Source organism: Meriones unguiculatus, chromosome X, assembly GCF_030254825.1.
Source record: "Meriones unguiculatus strain TT.TT164.6M chromosome X, Bangor_MerUng_6.1, whole genome shotgun sequence".
In the NCBI taxonomy this organism is placed as follows: Eukaryota; Metazoa; Chordata; class Mammalia; order Rodentia; family Muridae; genus Meriones; species Meriones unguiculatus.
In genome coordinates, this window is record NC_083369.1 from 121,002,922 (window position 1) to 121,017,897 (window position 14,976).

Consider the following 14,976-nt stretch of genomic DNA (forward strand, 5'->3'; position numbering starts at 1 on the left):
CCATTTTCTTCACCAGCTGGAAAACATTCACTACTTCTCTGGATTGAAGCGATTTATATTCCTAGACTAATCTTCCAGTCCGTTCTTAAGTGAGATTTAAAACAAGGATAGAAACGGATTGAGACTCACTTACTCTCTTACCACACTAATGCCTACTAAAATGAGGTGTAAATGGGTTTGGAATCCCCTGATTCCTTCCCTAGCATTTTCTTCCTTGTTACTAAAAATTTCTTAGTAATTCCTGAAAGGCAGTTGTGTGAAAACACAGGTATTTCTTGGAGTATTGTGGGTAAGTGTGTTTTTAGCATTGAGGTTTGCCCTGAAGTTGTGGCTATCATGCTACAGTTATAAAAAAAAAATTAAATAGATGAAACATTTTTGACTATATATATCCACAAAAATGTAGGTAAATGGTCCATATTTGCAATGCTTACTATCAGAAGGCAAAGGCAGAAAGTTTAGGGCCAGCTGGATGTACATATTGCAAGTTGCACGGTAGCCAGAGGTACATTACTATGATTCAAAGTAAACAAACAAAGAAATGTATACAAGTAAGAAAAATTGTCAGTTTATTGAACACATTTAAAATCTCAACTACTTTCATTTTTTCTGTGTATTTATGCAAACTAAGACTGCATCTCTGACAGAAAACAGTTTTCTCTTAGCGCCTCTTAATAAAATTTTCTTTTTACTCTATGTTTTAGTTCGTTTTTGAAGCGATTTCTTCTTTTAAAATTACCCCATTTTTCCACAGTGCCTGTTTCAGCCAGAATATTTTCCAAGGAAAGGATGACTTGTCGTGCCACCATCCCACCATCAGATGGCGCTCGGAGCATGTGTGATCTATAGCTTGTTTTCATAACCAAGCAGCAATTGAATGTAAACTTTGGTGAAATCAAATCATTTTAACCAGGAATTAGTCCTTCTGAGACTGGCTTGAAAACCCTACCACTATTCTAATGCCTAGGGCAAGAAGGAAAGTGAAGTCTCCAGCAACTCCCCTGCGCTAAATAAGAACCAGCAGTGTTAGGAATGCACAGGATACGTTTGAGGAACCCTTAAAGAAAAGAGTTTTATTCCGAGTAGGAAACTTATAGTATTCGCTGTTAGAAAAGTCCCTTGCTGAGTCGGTTTCTTCACGTACACGGAGAGGGGGTTGGACCTGCTGATCTGTGAAGGCGCTTCCTTCTCCAGCTCTCCCTATTTGCATCCGCTGATTGCTTTCCACTACTTGGTTGCTGCCTCAGCCAGTGCAGATTTAGGAAGAAAAGCTTGCCCATTTTACGCTTCTTTGACTCTATTCCTCTTTACAAGTGCTCTCTTTGCTTCAACTGTCCCAGGACAAGCATGCCCAGATGTCCTGTTTTAATTAGGTTCCTTTTCTCTTTAAGGCTTTTACACAGGTTTTTCTCTCCCCCCCCCCCGCCCCCAAACAGGCTCCCCCTCCTGCCTCCAGGCCTTAACCAATCTGCCTGAAAGAAAACAAATTGAGAGCCAGCCATGGTGGTGCACACCTTTAATCTTAGCACTCCAGAGGCAAAGGCAGACGGATTTCTGTGAGTTCAATGTCAGGCTAGTCTACATGGTGTGTTCCAGGCCAAGCAAGAATATATACTGAGACCCTGGAGAGGATAAATAAATATAGGGAAGGGGAGGGACTGTATTATGCTGAATAGATTGAACATGTGCAGATGTTTCCCTTGACATGACTTCCAAAAGAGTATAACAACTGTTTGTATTACAGGCAGTACTATAAATAATGTTCAGATGATTTAAACTACATGAGAGGATGTATAGGTTATACACACACACACACACACACACACACACACATATATATATGGAATCGAGAACTAGTCACTCTTGCATATCAAGTCATGTCTGTACTGTTGTTTCCTGAACACCGACAGATATTACAAAGTTTGAAATTGGGACAGGGCAAGAGATGAATAACAATATGATAAATCGATTCTATCTATATGCTATAATAAAAGTTTTGTGAAGTCTCCCTCACTCAGAAGTCAATCTGATAACTTAGGCAGCTTCTAAGTGACTAGCAGGCAGGTAGCATATACCACATAGACATGCTGACCAAAGAAATCATTTGTAGCCTGGGCATGATGAAGTGGGATAGTGTAGGATTTATCACGCTACTTAGAGCAACCTACAATTTAAACGTATGAATTAATTATTTCTGTAATTTTTCACTAATGTTTTCAGACCAGAGCTGTTTGCCAGCCAGTGCTTCTACAGAAGATGAAGCTGTAGGCAAGTGGGGAAAGGATTATGATAATGTATGAAAGCCATTTTTTTTAACCACAGATAGAACTACACTGGACATTCTTAACTTGTGGGGTTTGTATCTGTTTTAATATGTCTTTAATGTATATCTCTTATCGGGGCATACAGATCTCCCATGCTCTTTCAAGGCCTGCATCATATTCCATTATAACAATCATTACTTTTATAATCTGGTTCAGCCTTTTGTTAAGGAAAAAGAAAAGATAGAGAGGTTTTTGTTTTTTTTTTTTTTTTAAGTAGGAAAAGATATAAGGCAGTGGAGCATACTGAGTACCTAAGTAACAGTAGAAGAACATAGTCTTTAAACAGTGCCACTAAATTTTAGTGACAATGGGCATCAGTTGGATGAGTACATTTGTCTAGTGCTTTGTGACATAAATGAGATAAAGATGAGTTTTAGATCTAAACCACAAGTCAGCCATTCCCAACACTTCTGTAACCAGAAACCATGCTTAATGTTAGGTTCCTTTGAGGATTTAAATAGCACATGGATAGAGTGAAACACTGAATGCTATTTCAACTATCAAAAAAAAAAAAAAAAGCATAGCAAGCTTTTAAATGTGAAGTGTTATTTTTTTTTTTTTAAAGCTGTGTCAGCATGGAATTGAGGAACAGTGTTGAGCTGGTCATGTTTAGCTCTAATCCACCACTAGAAGATGAGAGGAAAAAGAAAAAAAAAAAAAAAAACAGAACTCGAGGCTAATTTTTCTGAGTGGCAGGGAATCCTACAGTAGCATCACCAAGGGATCAGCTATGGGACTAATTTGATTTAATATTCATTATAATTTTGGATTAGGGAGTCTAGGATCAATTTGCTAGGTTGGCATATATTTCTACTAGCCTGGTGAGAATAATGAGTTTCAGGATAACCCTTGTTTTGTAGAAGGGCGCATCAGTGCACTTGGTGAGCTTTCATACGGACAAGTCCAAGGAGGCATGTTTAAGAGCACATTACTGAAGTCCATTTCAGAATTAGTCCAACATCTCCATCTGTGCATAGGGTCTCTGCCTCGGGCAATAGCAGGGGTAAAGAAAAAAGTCAGAATTGGTATAATCAGGGAGAAACTGCATTTTGACAAAATTCTATGGACATAAACAAAGTGGCCAATACTGAGGTTTTTTTCCTGTTTGATAAAGAATCCATGAAGGCAGTTAGGGTGTGGCTTCTAGGAGCTAATTATACGTATACGATGCATATGTGTTTGTATGTATGTGTGTGTGTGTATATATATATTCTGCATTGAGCAGGAATAAACTCAGTACTATACAAAAAAAAGTATAATGGCATTAAATCAGCACACAAGGCTATTGCTTTCAGCATTGTTTATATCATCAAAGTTTTTACAAATAAGTCAGTTGTTTATCAGGAATAGATTGTGCAAATAGTTTATGATACAGTCATGCAGAACACTACAAACAAAGCAGTTCAGTATGTTCTGAAATGGAGTGTGTCCATGGTATAGCTATTAGAACAGGAAATGATGCAAATCCTGATAAATAACAGGATTTCAATTTGGGTAAAATTTACGTCTTAGGGTGTGATTTACAAATGTCTGCCTGTGGTTTATCATGATTCTCTTTAGAAAGACAAAATGATGGTGGGCTTGTTGTTTTATTTCTCTACCGTTTGTATTATTCTGACAACTGATTATTTTGTGATTAAAACATTATTTTAAAATATGAATTTAGGGGCTAGAGAGCTGGCTCAGAAGTTAAGAGCATGTGCTGCTCTTTTAGAGGACGGGAGTTCGAGTTCCAGTAACTACGTTTTGTGTCTCACAACTCCCAATTCCAGTTCCAGGGAATCCAGTGCCTTCTGTTGCCTTCATGTCCACATACAGGCACATGCACATATGTACACGCAATTAAAAATACACACAATTAAAAATAAATCTTTACAGGTATGAATTTACCTTTAACCTCCTTATTGTATTGTATTTGGGCGGGGTAAGTTATTTATGACTAGACAAAAGACCGTGACCAGCCAGGAGAAAGTGAAAAGCAGTTTTAAATCATTTTCTCCCCTTGATAGCACGGTTCTGTGTTTGTATATAAAGGAAGAGGGAAAAAAAAATAGAAGTGAACTCTGTTTCTCGGCTTCGACTCTGTTTCTTTTCATTCTAATTCAAAATAATGACAGTATGTAGATATCTGAAACCATGGGCACAGCAAACTGTCCATCCTAAGGAAAATCACTATCCTGGTTGAAGCTGGAAAACAACCTGACAATGGGGATGAATGGCCTGGGATTATGAACCTTCACCCTGCTTACACTGATGAGGATATCCAGAAAGACCATAATACTCCAGCTCTAAAGCAAACCTGTGACTCCCCACGTGGGAGAGGGTCAACAAGGTTCTCCTGAGCCATTGCTTTCTCTTCCAGGGGAGAACATAGAGGCTAGCTGACAAAGCTCCCTGAACAGGAAACCCGTTCCTGTGGGGTCCACAGGAAATTGTGAGAGGAGGGATATGAGTTGAAGGCAGAGGTGGAGCATGAGAGGGTCTTTCTCCTTCAAATGAGGGGGAAGCACATGCAGAGTCAGTTCGCTGACCATGACCTTGAACCTTCTCTAGCACAGCGCTTCTTATTCATCACCTCATGTTCCAAAAGGGTGGAGAAAGATTATAGTCAGCTGCACTGTTGGTAGCCAATGAAGTCAATGTTCTCTTTGATTGGGACTTTCATTGAGTCCCAATTTCACAAAATTTCTCTTTCCCTTCTTCTCTTCAGATACAGCCAGAAGGCGGCAAGGAATGGGATGAAGAATCAGTTTAACCTCCATGAGCTGAAAATGAAGGGCCCTGAACCGGTGGTTAGTCAGATCATTGACAAACTGAAGCACATTAACCAGGTATGTGGTAGAGCCAACAAAAGTGGAAATTGAAAAGAAGCCAGTAAGAGCTAGATGATTTTCACCACTGAAACTACTATTTGGGCGTTTAGATAGTTAGCAATTACTCATTGTCCTCAGTGATTTTTCTCTGTTAAAACTGACTTCAGTTCTTATCTTCACTCCAGTTTTAAATTATTATGATATTGTGATATTGCAGTATGAGAGAAATCACAATGGTATGGCCACCATGCCTGGCTTCATAAAATAATGTTTTAAATTATACTCTACGGTCAACCTATCCCCATGTTCCTATCAATTATTTGCTGTGCCTGTGTAACAGTCTCATCATCATGACTGACGGACATCCTAAAGGATTCCAGTTTCATTCCATCATTGAGCTGTCTCTTTATCCATACCAGTATCTCTTGATCATAGACTATTTTCTACAATACTGTGCTGTTTGGTTAGGAATGTGAGAATTTCAATGGCTGTCTCCAAATTATTTTCCAGTGAGAAGGTATCACTTTCCACTACCACCAGCAAGATATCAGAGGTCTAGTTTCGTGGCACCTGTGCCAAATTCTGATTCATTCCTCATTTTCTTGACCTGTATTGCATAGCTTGTTTAGCAACAAGACACAAATAGTAGTTAGACCATCTGCTTGTGATTGCTTTGTGGCCACATATATTTTTCAAAACCGCCAAAAAGGCCACCATATGCCACAGTGACAGTGTTTCTGGGCCACACCATGTTTCATGAATGGGAGGACCCAAGCACTTGGCTACTATTTGTAGCTTGGGAAGAACTTAATGCAACTAAAATGTTTATGCAAGGATGGAAGCTTATGTGTGAAGACACTTGCCTGATTTTATTTTCAGTGTGAAAGTTAGTGAATTTTTGGCATTCTGAGAAAAATGTTTGCAAGGGCTTGCTAATGGCAGCATATTTTGCTTCAATTGCTTCTTGAAAGTACTGACAACACACTTGTTAGAACTCCTCCAGCACCTTCTAAAGCACGCTGAGCTCAGAGAGTGCTTCATAAATGCTCGTTCCTGCTGCTGAGCACTGTGATTCTTCACACGTGTCTCAGAGTGTAGCAAAGCAAAGACAATGTGGCTACTTCACCTAGGAGCGGAGGCGGTATTGCTTGGTCTTCAGACTATGATCCCAGCTGCCTGGGTCTGGTGTGCCTACTCACTTAGGTCTCTGCATTGGTGATACCAAAATTTCAGGGCCCATCCCTGTGCCTCTAATCCTGAGTGTAGATGTCATTGGACTGTAAGGAATATCTTGTATGTGTTCTCCTGGGTCCTCATGACTTCTGAAATGGAAAAGAAATGTAATACTCTGTTTTAATAGCTTTCCTGGAAAGAGGACCAAATCATAAATATCTCAAGAAAGATAAAGTGTGATGTATGATGAAGCGCTTACAGAGATGCTATTCATTCGTTTGGGGTGACTTGGCAGTGACATAGGGTGAACTAAGCTAGGGACAAGTGTCTTGGGAAGGACACATGTTAAGAGTTGCTATAAATGATGTATAAGGTAAGAATAAGTAAGGATAAGTAAAGAGGGGCAGTCATAAAGATCAGACAAAGACCTGTGGACAGAATACATTTATTTGAAAAAGGGAAAAGTAGGAAAGATACAGGCGTCAGTATGATCTAGTAGTTACCAAAGGTGTTTCCAGCAAGTCGTTTTGTAAAGGCTTTGGGTATAGTTAAAGAATACAAGTTTGCATCCATCTGTGTCTAAATTTCATATGGCTCTTACCCTATATAGATACATACATACACATACACACATACATATAACATGGTATACATGTATTTTGTAATATATAACTGTAGGTAAATCAATGCTTTCATTCTCCCAGCGGTAGTACTATATGACTACCTAAAGCACATGCGTCTGTACATAATATAACATGCATAAGTATACATATGCATAAATATAATTTTATGTGCTTGGCAGGCCGTTATTAAGTGGTAGTTCAGGCTTTTGCCTGGAGGCGGCTCTTGCCTTTGAAAGGGAGCTTTAGCATGTTTGGCCACTGAGTTTCATGTGCCTGCAGATTCTTTGTTACTTTTCCTTCTCTCTGTTATATATATATATTTTCTCCCATCTAACTTTCAGGCACAAAAGCACAACCTAATTCATACAGAGGTAGAGGTAGACAAAGAAAGAGACTCACCATGAGCACTTCTTTCTTCTCTCTCTGCTCATAAATTAGTGTGTGAACATTTTCCGTTTCTATACAAATACCATTGGGCAGTCAATTACCACTGATAGACCAGTTTTACCTGTTAATATTGGTCTGGCTCCAAACACCCACACTTCCTTTCTTTTATGCTCACCTGTGTTGCTTTACATGTACAAAACATGTCTTTTCAACCCTTGGATAAAACTCATATTTTGGCCACTATTCAATGTGAATGTGAGATTCTTTAGGGAAATGACAAAGAACAATGTTTTGACTATGATAATAAAGATGATACTACTGATAATGTGTTAGAATTCTATAGCGCTTGACCTTATTTTAGTCATTGACTATTCTCATAACTAGGTATTTAGGAAGAAAAAATACAACCTGGAATTGTATGAGATATAATAGAACCATTCTTTTCGAGAATTCATTACTCTTAAACATTTCATCATTCTCACCAAGTGTAAATGTTTATCCCTTTTTTATAGCTAGAGAAACTGAGGCAGGGAGCCATTAGAGTCTGTGCAGGCATGATGCCAAAACATCTAGTGTGTATAGTTGAACATTCAATCAATTATCCAGGTGTTGTTTCTTATACACTGCCAAACATCTGGAATCACTGAAGGCCTGACTAAATTGACCTAAACTTTTGGCAGGGGAGAGGTAGAATCAAGTTAACTTACCCATGCTCACATGTAAGTGGGTGAATCCAGGTAATGCTACTTTCCATCCACGTCTATAAATACAGAGATAGCTTCCTCTCTGTGCCCGTGTGTCCATCCTGTTGAGCTAGACCATTTATGAGCAGCTCCCAAAATAACTCAACTTTCTGCTACAGAGATTCTCAGCCGCCTCCTTTCAGATTATGGTTTCTCTTGATAGCCCTGGAAATACTATACCCACTAAGGGAATAAAGTAACATTAGTTCTACATTGACAGTCCCATAGTGTAACCTTGAGGAGATGGGTTCAGGGTCAGTCCCGGTCCCATTTCCTGTGAAGGCGTGCAGGTGTATAATGTACTCCCTCCTCCTTCTAAGCCACAGTTCATGCATAACATTCCCACAATTTCTTTTTCAGTTTCAAATTTATATGAGGATTTATTGTTTTGTGTTAGGAGAAGAATTGAACTGTTCTTGGTTCTCAGTATTAGTTCTGGAATTTACTAGACCATATTTCTTTCTTTCTTTCTTCTTTTTTTTTTTTAACCAACTTTTGTTTCTGTTCCTGTCAATCTGCTCCATGTTCCTTATGTGAAGGGAAGACTCCACAAATACCAAGAACGTTTATAATACCTTCCTACCCACATGCGGTGGGCCATTTATCTTCTGACTTAGTTTTGTTAGTAGCATTTTTCTCTGTTTCAGTATATTTATTAGTTACAGATAGTTTTGCTGTTCCTAAACTACCACAGGAGTTATTGTCCCCAAGGAAAAACTAGCCATTTATCGTGTTCCCCATTTCAGTAAAGGTTCAAATGAAATTCCAGAAATTGTTTTCCTGCCCATTGTAAAGAGTTGAGGCCAGAGCAGTCAATACCTGCCCATTTGGCCTCAAGAAGTTCTCATTCAAAGGAGGATAAAGTCTCATCTGTTTAGGATGGCTGCAGTGTCCTGCTGAATGGCGGGGGAGTGGACGAGATGACCTCTTAGGATTCCTTCCAGCGGTGTGATTCTGTGATTTGTGGCTCAAGGTCAGGCTTTCACCCAGCACAGTCTTGTGAACAAGTCTTGTGACTTGATTCTCTGCTCTGCACTCTTTTAAAAACACCCTGTTCCCAGGTCATCCTTTTCCACTTTGTAACCTCTCATCCTTTCAGAGGTTGTTCCCTTCCCACCAGTCTTCCAACCCCGGGCAGATGGAACTTCAACTTGCCCTTCCCCCTATCCAGTTCTTCTCTTCTTCCGCCTTCTTTTCATCAGGCTATAAAACATTAAATGGTTTTAAAAAAAACATCTTGGAATTTATTGCTTCTTCTATGTATCCATTCTAGGGATGGTCCAGGAGCAGATATTTGACCTGTCTTTGAATTATGCTAACCATGTAACTCTATCTAAATGATAATTCAGACATGCATACGAAGAGCACAGTTTGTAGATGCATTTCCATGTACATTAGATTAACTGATGGCATTGCTGAGAGGAAAGCAAGATGGGCATTGTTATTCACATTTACCAGAAGAAGAAACTGTAATGCTCTAATCAGACCAAACTCCAAGGCTGCTGGTTTTCTCCTCGGCTTTCCTTCTACTTCTCTAGTGAAGAGAAGAACAACAAAGTGCTGCTAGGAGCCATGTATAAAAGATGGGTAGAAGTACAACTATCTGAAGTCCCTAAGCTTCGAGTCTAATAATTTTCAGGGTCCCGGTATAGTCATTTCTATAGTCTAAGGTTTAAAGACTTCAACAAAGATAGAGTAAGTGTGTTTCTCAGATTTTCTTTTATTTTAATTTTTATTTTTTTATTTTTTATTTTTTATTTTTTTATCAGTTACATTTTATTAACTCTGTATCCCAGCCGTGTCCCGATCCCTCATTCCCTCCCAGTCCCTCCCTCCCTCCCTCCCTCATCTCCACCGTGCCCCTTTCCAAGTCCACTGGTAGGAGGGGGACCTCCTCCCTAGTCGTTAGAAACTGCCTACTACATTGTATGATGTACAAATAAAGGCACTTTTGTAGCGTGAATGAGTCTGTCAGCTAGCATCTCAAATTCCTAGATAATATTAAATGGCCAAAGAAATAATTCCAATGTACAACAGACCATGAAATATCTCTACCTCTATCTCTCTGTGGAAATAATGGCAAACTATTTTTAATATCATTGACAGATCCAGTTAACAATGAAGACATTTGTTGTCTAAATAGAATGTTACATTTTTAATAAGTTAATTTGTAAAGTGGTTGAGTAACAGAGAAGGTACATGGTATATTCCTTAGCATGCAGTTTTTTTCAATTGTTTGAATTGGATCTTTCTTTTGACAGAAACACACCAAGTAACTTTTTCATAGTCTTCTCATAAGGACCAGTGATAGCTGTAAAGCACTAAACTTGTCCAGTGATTTTTAGAAAAGCTAGCCTTCAACATGGTTTCTAGATTATTTTTTAAGCTTTTTGAAAATCAAATTTCAATAAAAGACCTTCCTAAAACGTTGCTTTGTCCCAGTGTCTAAGATACTTCTTTGCTTAGAAATGGTGCTATGGAGCAATAGTAATTTCTACTTCAATACAGAGCCACAGTGGGTTTGGGGGAGAGGAGACAGAGTATCTGCAAAAGCCAATGAAGAGACTTCCCAGTCACAAAAAGACAATAGCTTTAAATATCAGCCCCTAGACTCTGTGGAGCTAAACATTATTTCACAAAGTAAGAGGAATTAGCTGATACATTCCAAAGCACATTTATCATTTTAAAAATCTTTTGTCATTTTGTTTAATAGCTTGAAATATAATTACAATGTCTGGTGGCTTTGGGAAGCATATGTTTTTAATATCTTAATTAGTATTTACAGTTTAATAAAGTTGCACCAAAATAAATTCTCAAATATTTTAGATTATTTTTGTTTTTTTAGTATTTTTTTTATTTATTTATTTATTTATTTATTACAATGTATTCACTTTTTATCCCAGCTGTAGCTCCATCCCTTGTCCCCTCCCAATCCTGCCCTCCTTCCCTCATCTCCTCCCTGCCTCTCCTCCACTCCACTGATAAGGGAGGTCCTCCTCCTCTTTCATCTGACCCTAGCCTATCAGATCTCATCAGATCTGGCTGCATTGTCTTCCTCTGTGACCTGGTAAGGCTGCTCCCTGCTCAGGGGGAGGTGATCAAAGGGTCAGCCACTGAGTTCATGTCAGAGATAGCCCCTGTTCCCCTTACTAGGGAACTCATTTGGACACTGAGCTGTCATGGGCTACATCTGTGCAGGGGTTCTATGTTATCTCCATGCATGATCCTTGGTTGGAGTATCAGTCTCAGAAAAGACCCCTGTGCCCAAATTTTTTGCTTCTGTTGCTTTCCTTGTGGAGCTCCTCTCCCCCTTCTTTCATAAGATTCCCTGCACTCTGCCCAAAGTTTGGCAATGGGTGTCAGCATCTGCTTTAATACACTGCTGGATAGAGTCTTTCAGAGACCCTCTGTGGTAGGCTCCTGTCCTATTCCCTGCTTTTTCACATTTGCCTTTCTGAATGAGGATTGATCATCTTACTCCTTCTTGCTTAGCTTCTTTATGTGTACAGATTTTGCATCTATATTATATGGCTAATAACCACTTATGAGTGAGTATATACCATGTGTGTCTTTCTGCTTCTGGGATACCTCACTCAGGATGATCTTTTCTAGATCCTACCATTTTCCTGCAAATTCCATGATTTCCTTGTTTTTAATTGCTGAGTAGTATTCCATTGTGTAAATGTACCACAATTTCTGTATCCATTCCTCAGCTGAGGGACATCTGGGTCTGCAAATTCCATGATTTCCTTGTTTTTAATTGCTGAGTAGTATTCTGTTGTGTAAATGTACCACAATTTCTGTATCCATTCCTCAGCTGAGGGACATCTGGGTTTTTTCCAGATTCTGGCTATTACAAATAAAGCTGCTACAAACACGGTTGAGCAAATGTCCTTGTTGTGTACTTGAGCATCTTCTGGATTTATGGCTAGGAGTTGTATAGCTGGATCTTGAGGTAGCACTATTCCTAATTTTCTGAGAAAGTGCCAGATTGATTTCCAAGTGGTTGTACAAGTTTACATTCCTACCAGCAATGGAGGAGGGTTCCCCTTTCTGCACATCCTCTCCAGCATGAGGAGTTTTTGATCTTAGCAAAAACTGATGGGTATAAGGTGAAATCTCGGGATCGTTTGGTTTGCATTTACCTGATGACTAGGGACATTGACCAATTCTAAGTGTTTCTTTGCCATTCGATATTTCTCTATTGAGAATTCTCTGTTTAGCTCTGTACCTCATTTTTTAATTGGATTACTTGGTTTGTTGCTGTTTATCTTCTTGGGTGCTTTATGTATTTTGGATACCAGCCTTCTATCAGATATAGGGCTGGTGAAGATCCTTCCCCAGTCTGTAGGCTATTTAGATTAAATTTTTGAAAAGCAACTGTTTGCCATATTTACAATATACAGCACTAAATGTACTTTAGTTTTTGCATATTAATTAAATTACTCAAAAGTGGAATATAAGTCATGAATGGTGAGCAGCCTGGTCTTGATAACATCTTGAAAGAACAATAGAAGGAGATATATTTTTTCATTACTATATTTTACTATATTCAATTTTCTGCAAATTTCAATCTATTTTATTTATTGTTGTATGTCTATACTGTAGTTTGTCCCAAAATCTTGTCTAAAGCAAATATGGATGCATATACACAAGCATGTTTTCTTGTGCAGTCTGTACTTCATGTTATGGCAAGAGGTCATACTTAAGCAGTTTATTTTTGAAACAAAGAGCCCTGTGGCATGAGACATGAACTTGCTAATTATTTATTTATTATGGACATTAACCAGATTTGTTCATAACAAGTACACCTCATTACCCACCACCTCAGTCATTGAACCCATTGACTAATACACTGAGTAGAAGTAGTCTTTGTGGGGATCACTGAGCCAAAAGCAGGCAAAGCCAGCAGGGCCTTGTGTTCTCTCACAAAGGCTGACTGAGGGCCACATCCGGAATCAATCATCTTTATACTTTCATGCTCTGGATATCCATTCCTCTATCCTCCAGGGTGCTTTAACAATTCAAGGTTTTCCTCCCTCTTCTAAGAATGACAAAATGAACATCATATTAGTCATTGGGTTTAAATGCCAAATAACTCAGTTATTTTAGGGCAGTGCGTTCAGATTCTCTCATAGTAAATCCAGGTCCCTCTAATTCTTTTTTCAACAAAGGAAATGCTGGTTGTAAACGTCTTCTTAGATACTGGTCTTCTGATTAAATAAAAATCTCAGGCTTCACTTCAAACTCTTGACCATTTAGTCCCATGTAAACAAAACCCAAATATACTGAATATCTACAACACACAAGGAAGCCACTGAGTATGCTTCTCAGCAACCTCCTAAATGTAACTGGTAGTCAAAATGGAAAGCAGAGATGAGCATGTGAGTAGCTTGGTGATAACATTATTCCTTTTGGAAATGGCAAGTGAAAGCCCATGTTCTAGTGCTAATGAGCTAAAGTGTCTTCTTTGAAACTGGTGAGTGACCAACACTTCCAAAATTTCCTTGCCCATGTCATTATAATTCTGACAAAAATCCAATTGAAAAGGAGATTGCTGACCGATCTTGTCTTGAACTCTTTTTTCCATAGATAGCACAAAGTCTCAACCCTGGAGAGAGTCCCATGTTACTCGTCCCAACCAAACACCTGGCCAAAGTCTAGCACACCTAGCAGTTATTTATTTCATTTTGTTTTGAGACAGGGTCTTTCTCATAGTTATTTGAGTCAGAAAATTAAATTTGAAATGCATTTGATATGTGACCAGAAATGGGGCCACAATCAATATGGGTTTATTGTTAGTATTTAGTGGAAGTAAATTCTTTAAAAAGTCAACCCTGTATCTCTAATTTTAGGATCTCCTTAGGCAGCAACCACAGTGATTTTGCATAGCAACTAAAAAGTGGAGTTTTTACACCAGACTGCAGTCTAATATCCAAAGTGAAAATTACATCGTTTGAATCACTGGATTTTAGTTGGTAATTTTTTTATGTTTTATTTTTTTAATTCTTTATTAATTACACTTTATTCACTTTGTATTCCCCCTGTGGTTCGCTCCCTCCTTCTTCTGTGGCCTGGTAATGCTGCTTCCCCCTCAGGGGGAGGTAATTAAAGAACAGGCCAATCAGTTCATGTCAGAGACAGTCCCTGTTCCTATTACAATGGAACCCATTTGGATATTGAACTGCCATAGGCTACATCTGTGAAGGGGTCTTAGGTCATCTCCATACATAGTCCTTGGTTGGAGTATCAGTCTCAGGAAAGACCCCTGTGCTCAGATTTTTTGGTTCTGTTGGTCTGCTTGTGGAGTTCCTGTCCTCTCCAGATCTTACTGTTTTCCACTTCTTTCCTAAGATTCCCTGCACTCTGCCCAAAGGTTGCCCATAAGTCCAGCATCTGCATTGATAGTCTGCAGGGCAGAGTCTTTTAGAAGTCTTCTGTGTCAGGCTCCTGACTTGTTCTCTTTTTTCTCCTTCTTCTGATGTCCATCCTCTTTGCCTATCTGGATAGGAATTGAGCATTTTAGCAAGAGTCCTCCCCCTTGATTAGTTTCTTTAGATGTACAGATTTTAGTAGGTTTATCATATATTATATGTCTATATGAGTGAGTATATACCATGTGCATCTTTCTCCTTCTGGGATAGCTCACTCAGGATGATCTTTTCCAGATCCCACCATTTACCTGCAAATTTCATGATTTCCTTGTTCTTTATTGCTGAGTAATATTCCATTGTATAGATATACCACAATTTGTGCATCCATTCCTCCACTGAGAGGCAACTGAGCTGTTTCCAGCTTTTGGCTATTACAAATAAAGCTGCTACAAACATGGTTGAGCAAATGTCCTTATTGTGTACTTGAGACTCTTTTGGGTATATGCCTAGGAGTGGTATAGCTGGATCTTGAGTAAGCA

At 38.9% G+C, this 14,976-nt stretch overlaps 1 protein-coding gene across 1 annotated transcript in view; it reads left to right on the plus strand.

Moving 5' to 3' along the window:
- Gpc3 (glypican 3) overlaps positions 1–14,976 on the plus strand; it is a 363,266-nt gene that overhangs the window by 264,153 nt on the left and 84,137 nt on the right. Inside the window, exon 6 of the mRNA XM_060374526.1 lies at positions 5,035–5,155. Coding sequence (XP_060230509.1) covers positions 5,035–5,155 — 121 coding nt within the window. The remainder of the gene's footprint in view (positions 1–5,034; positions 5,156–14,976) is intronic.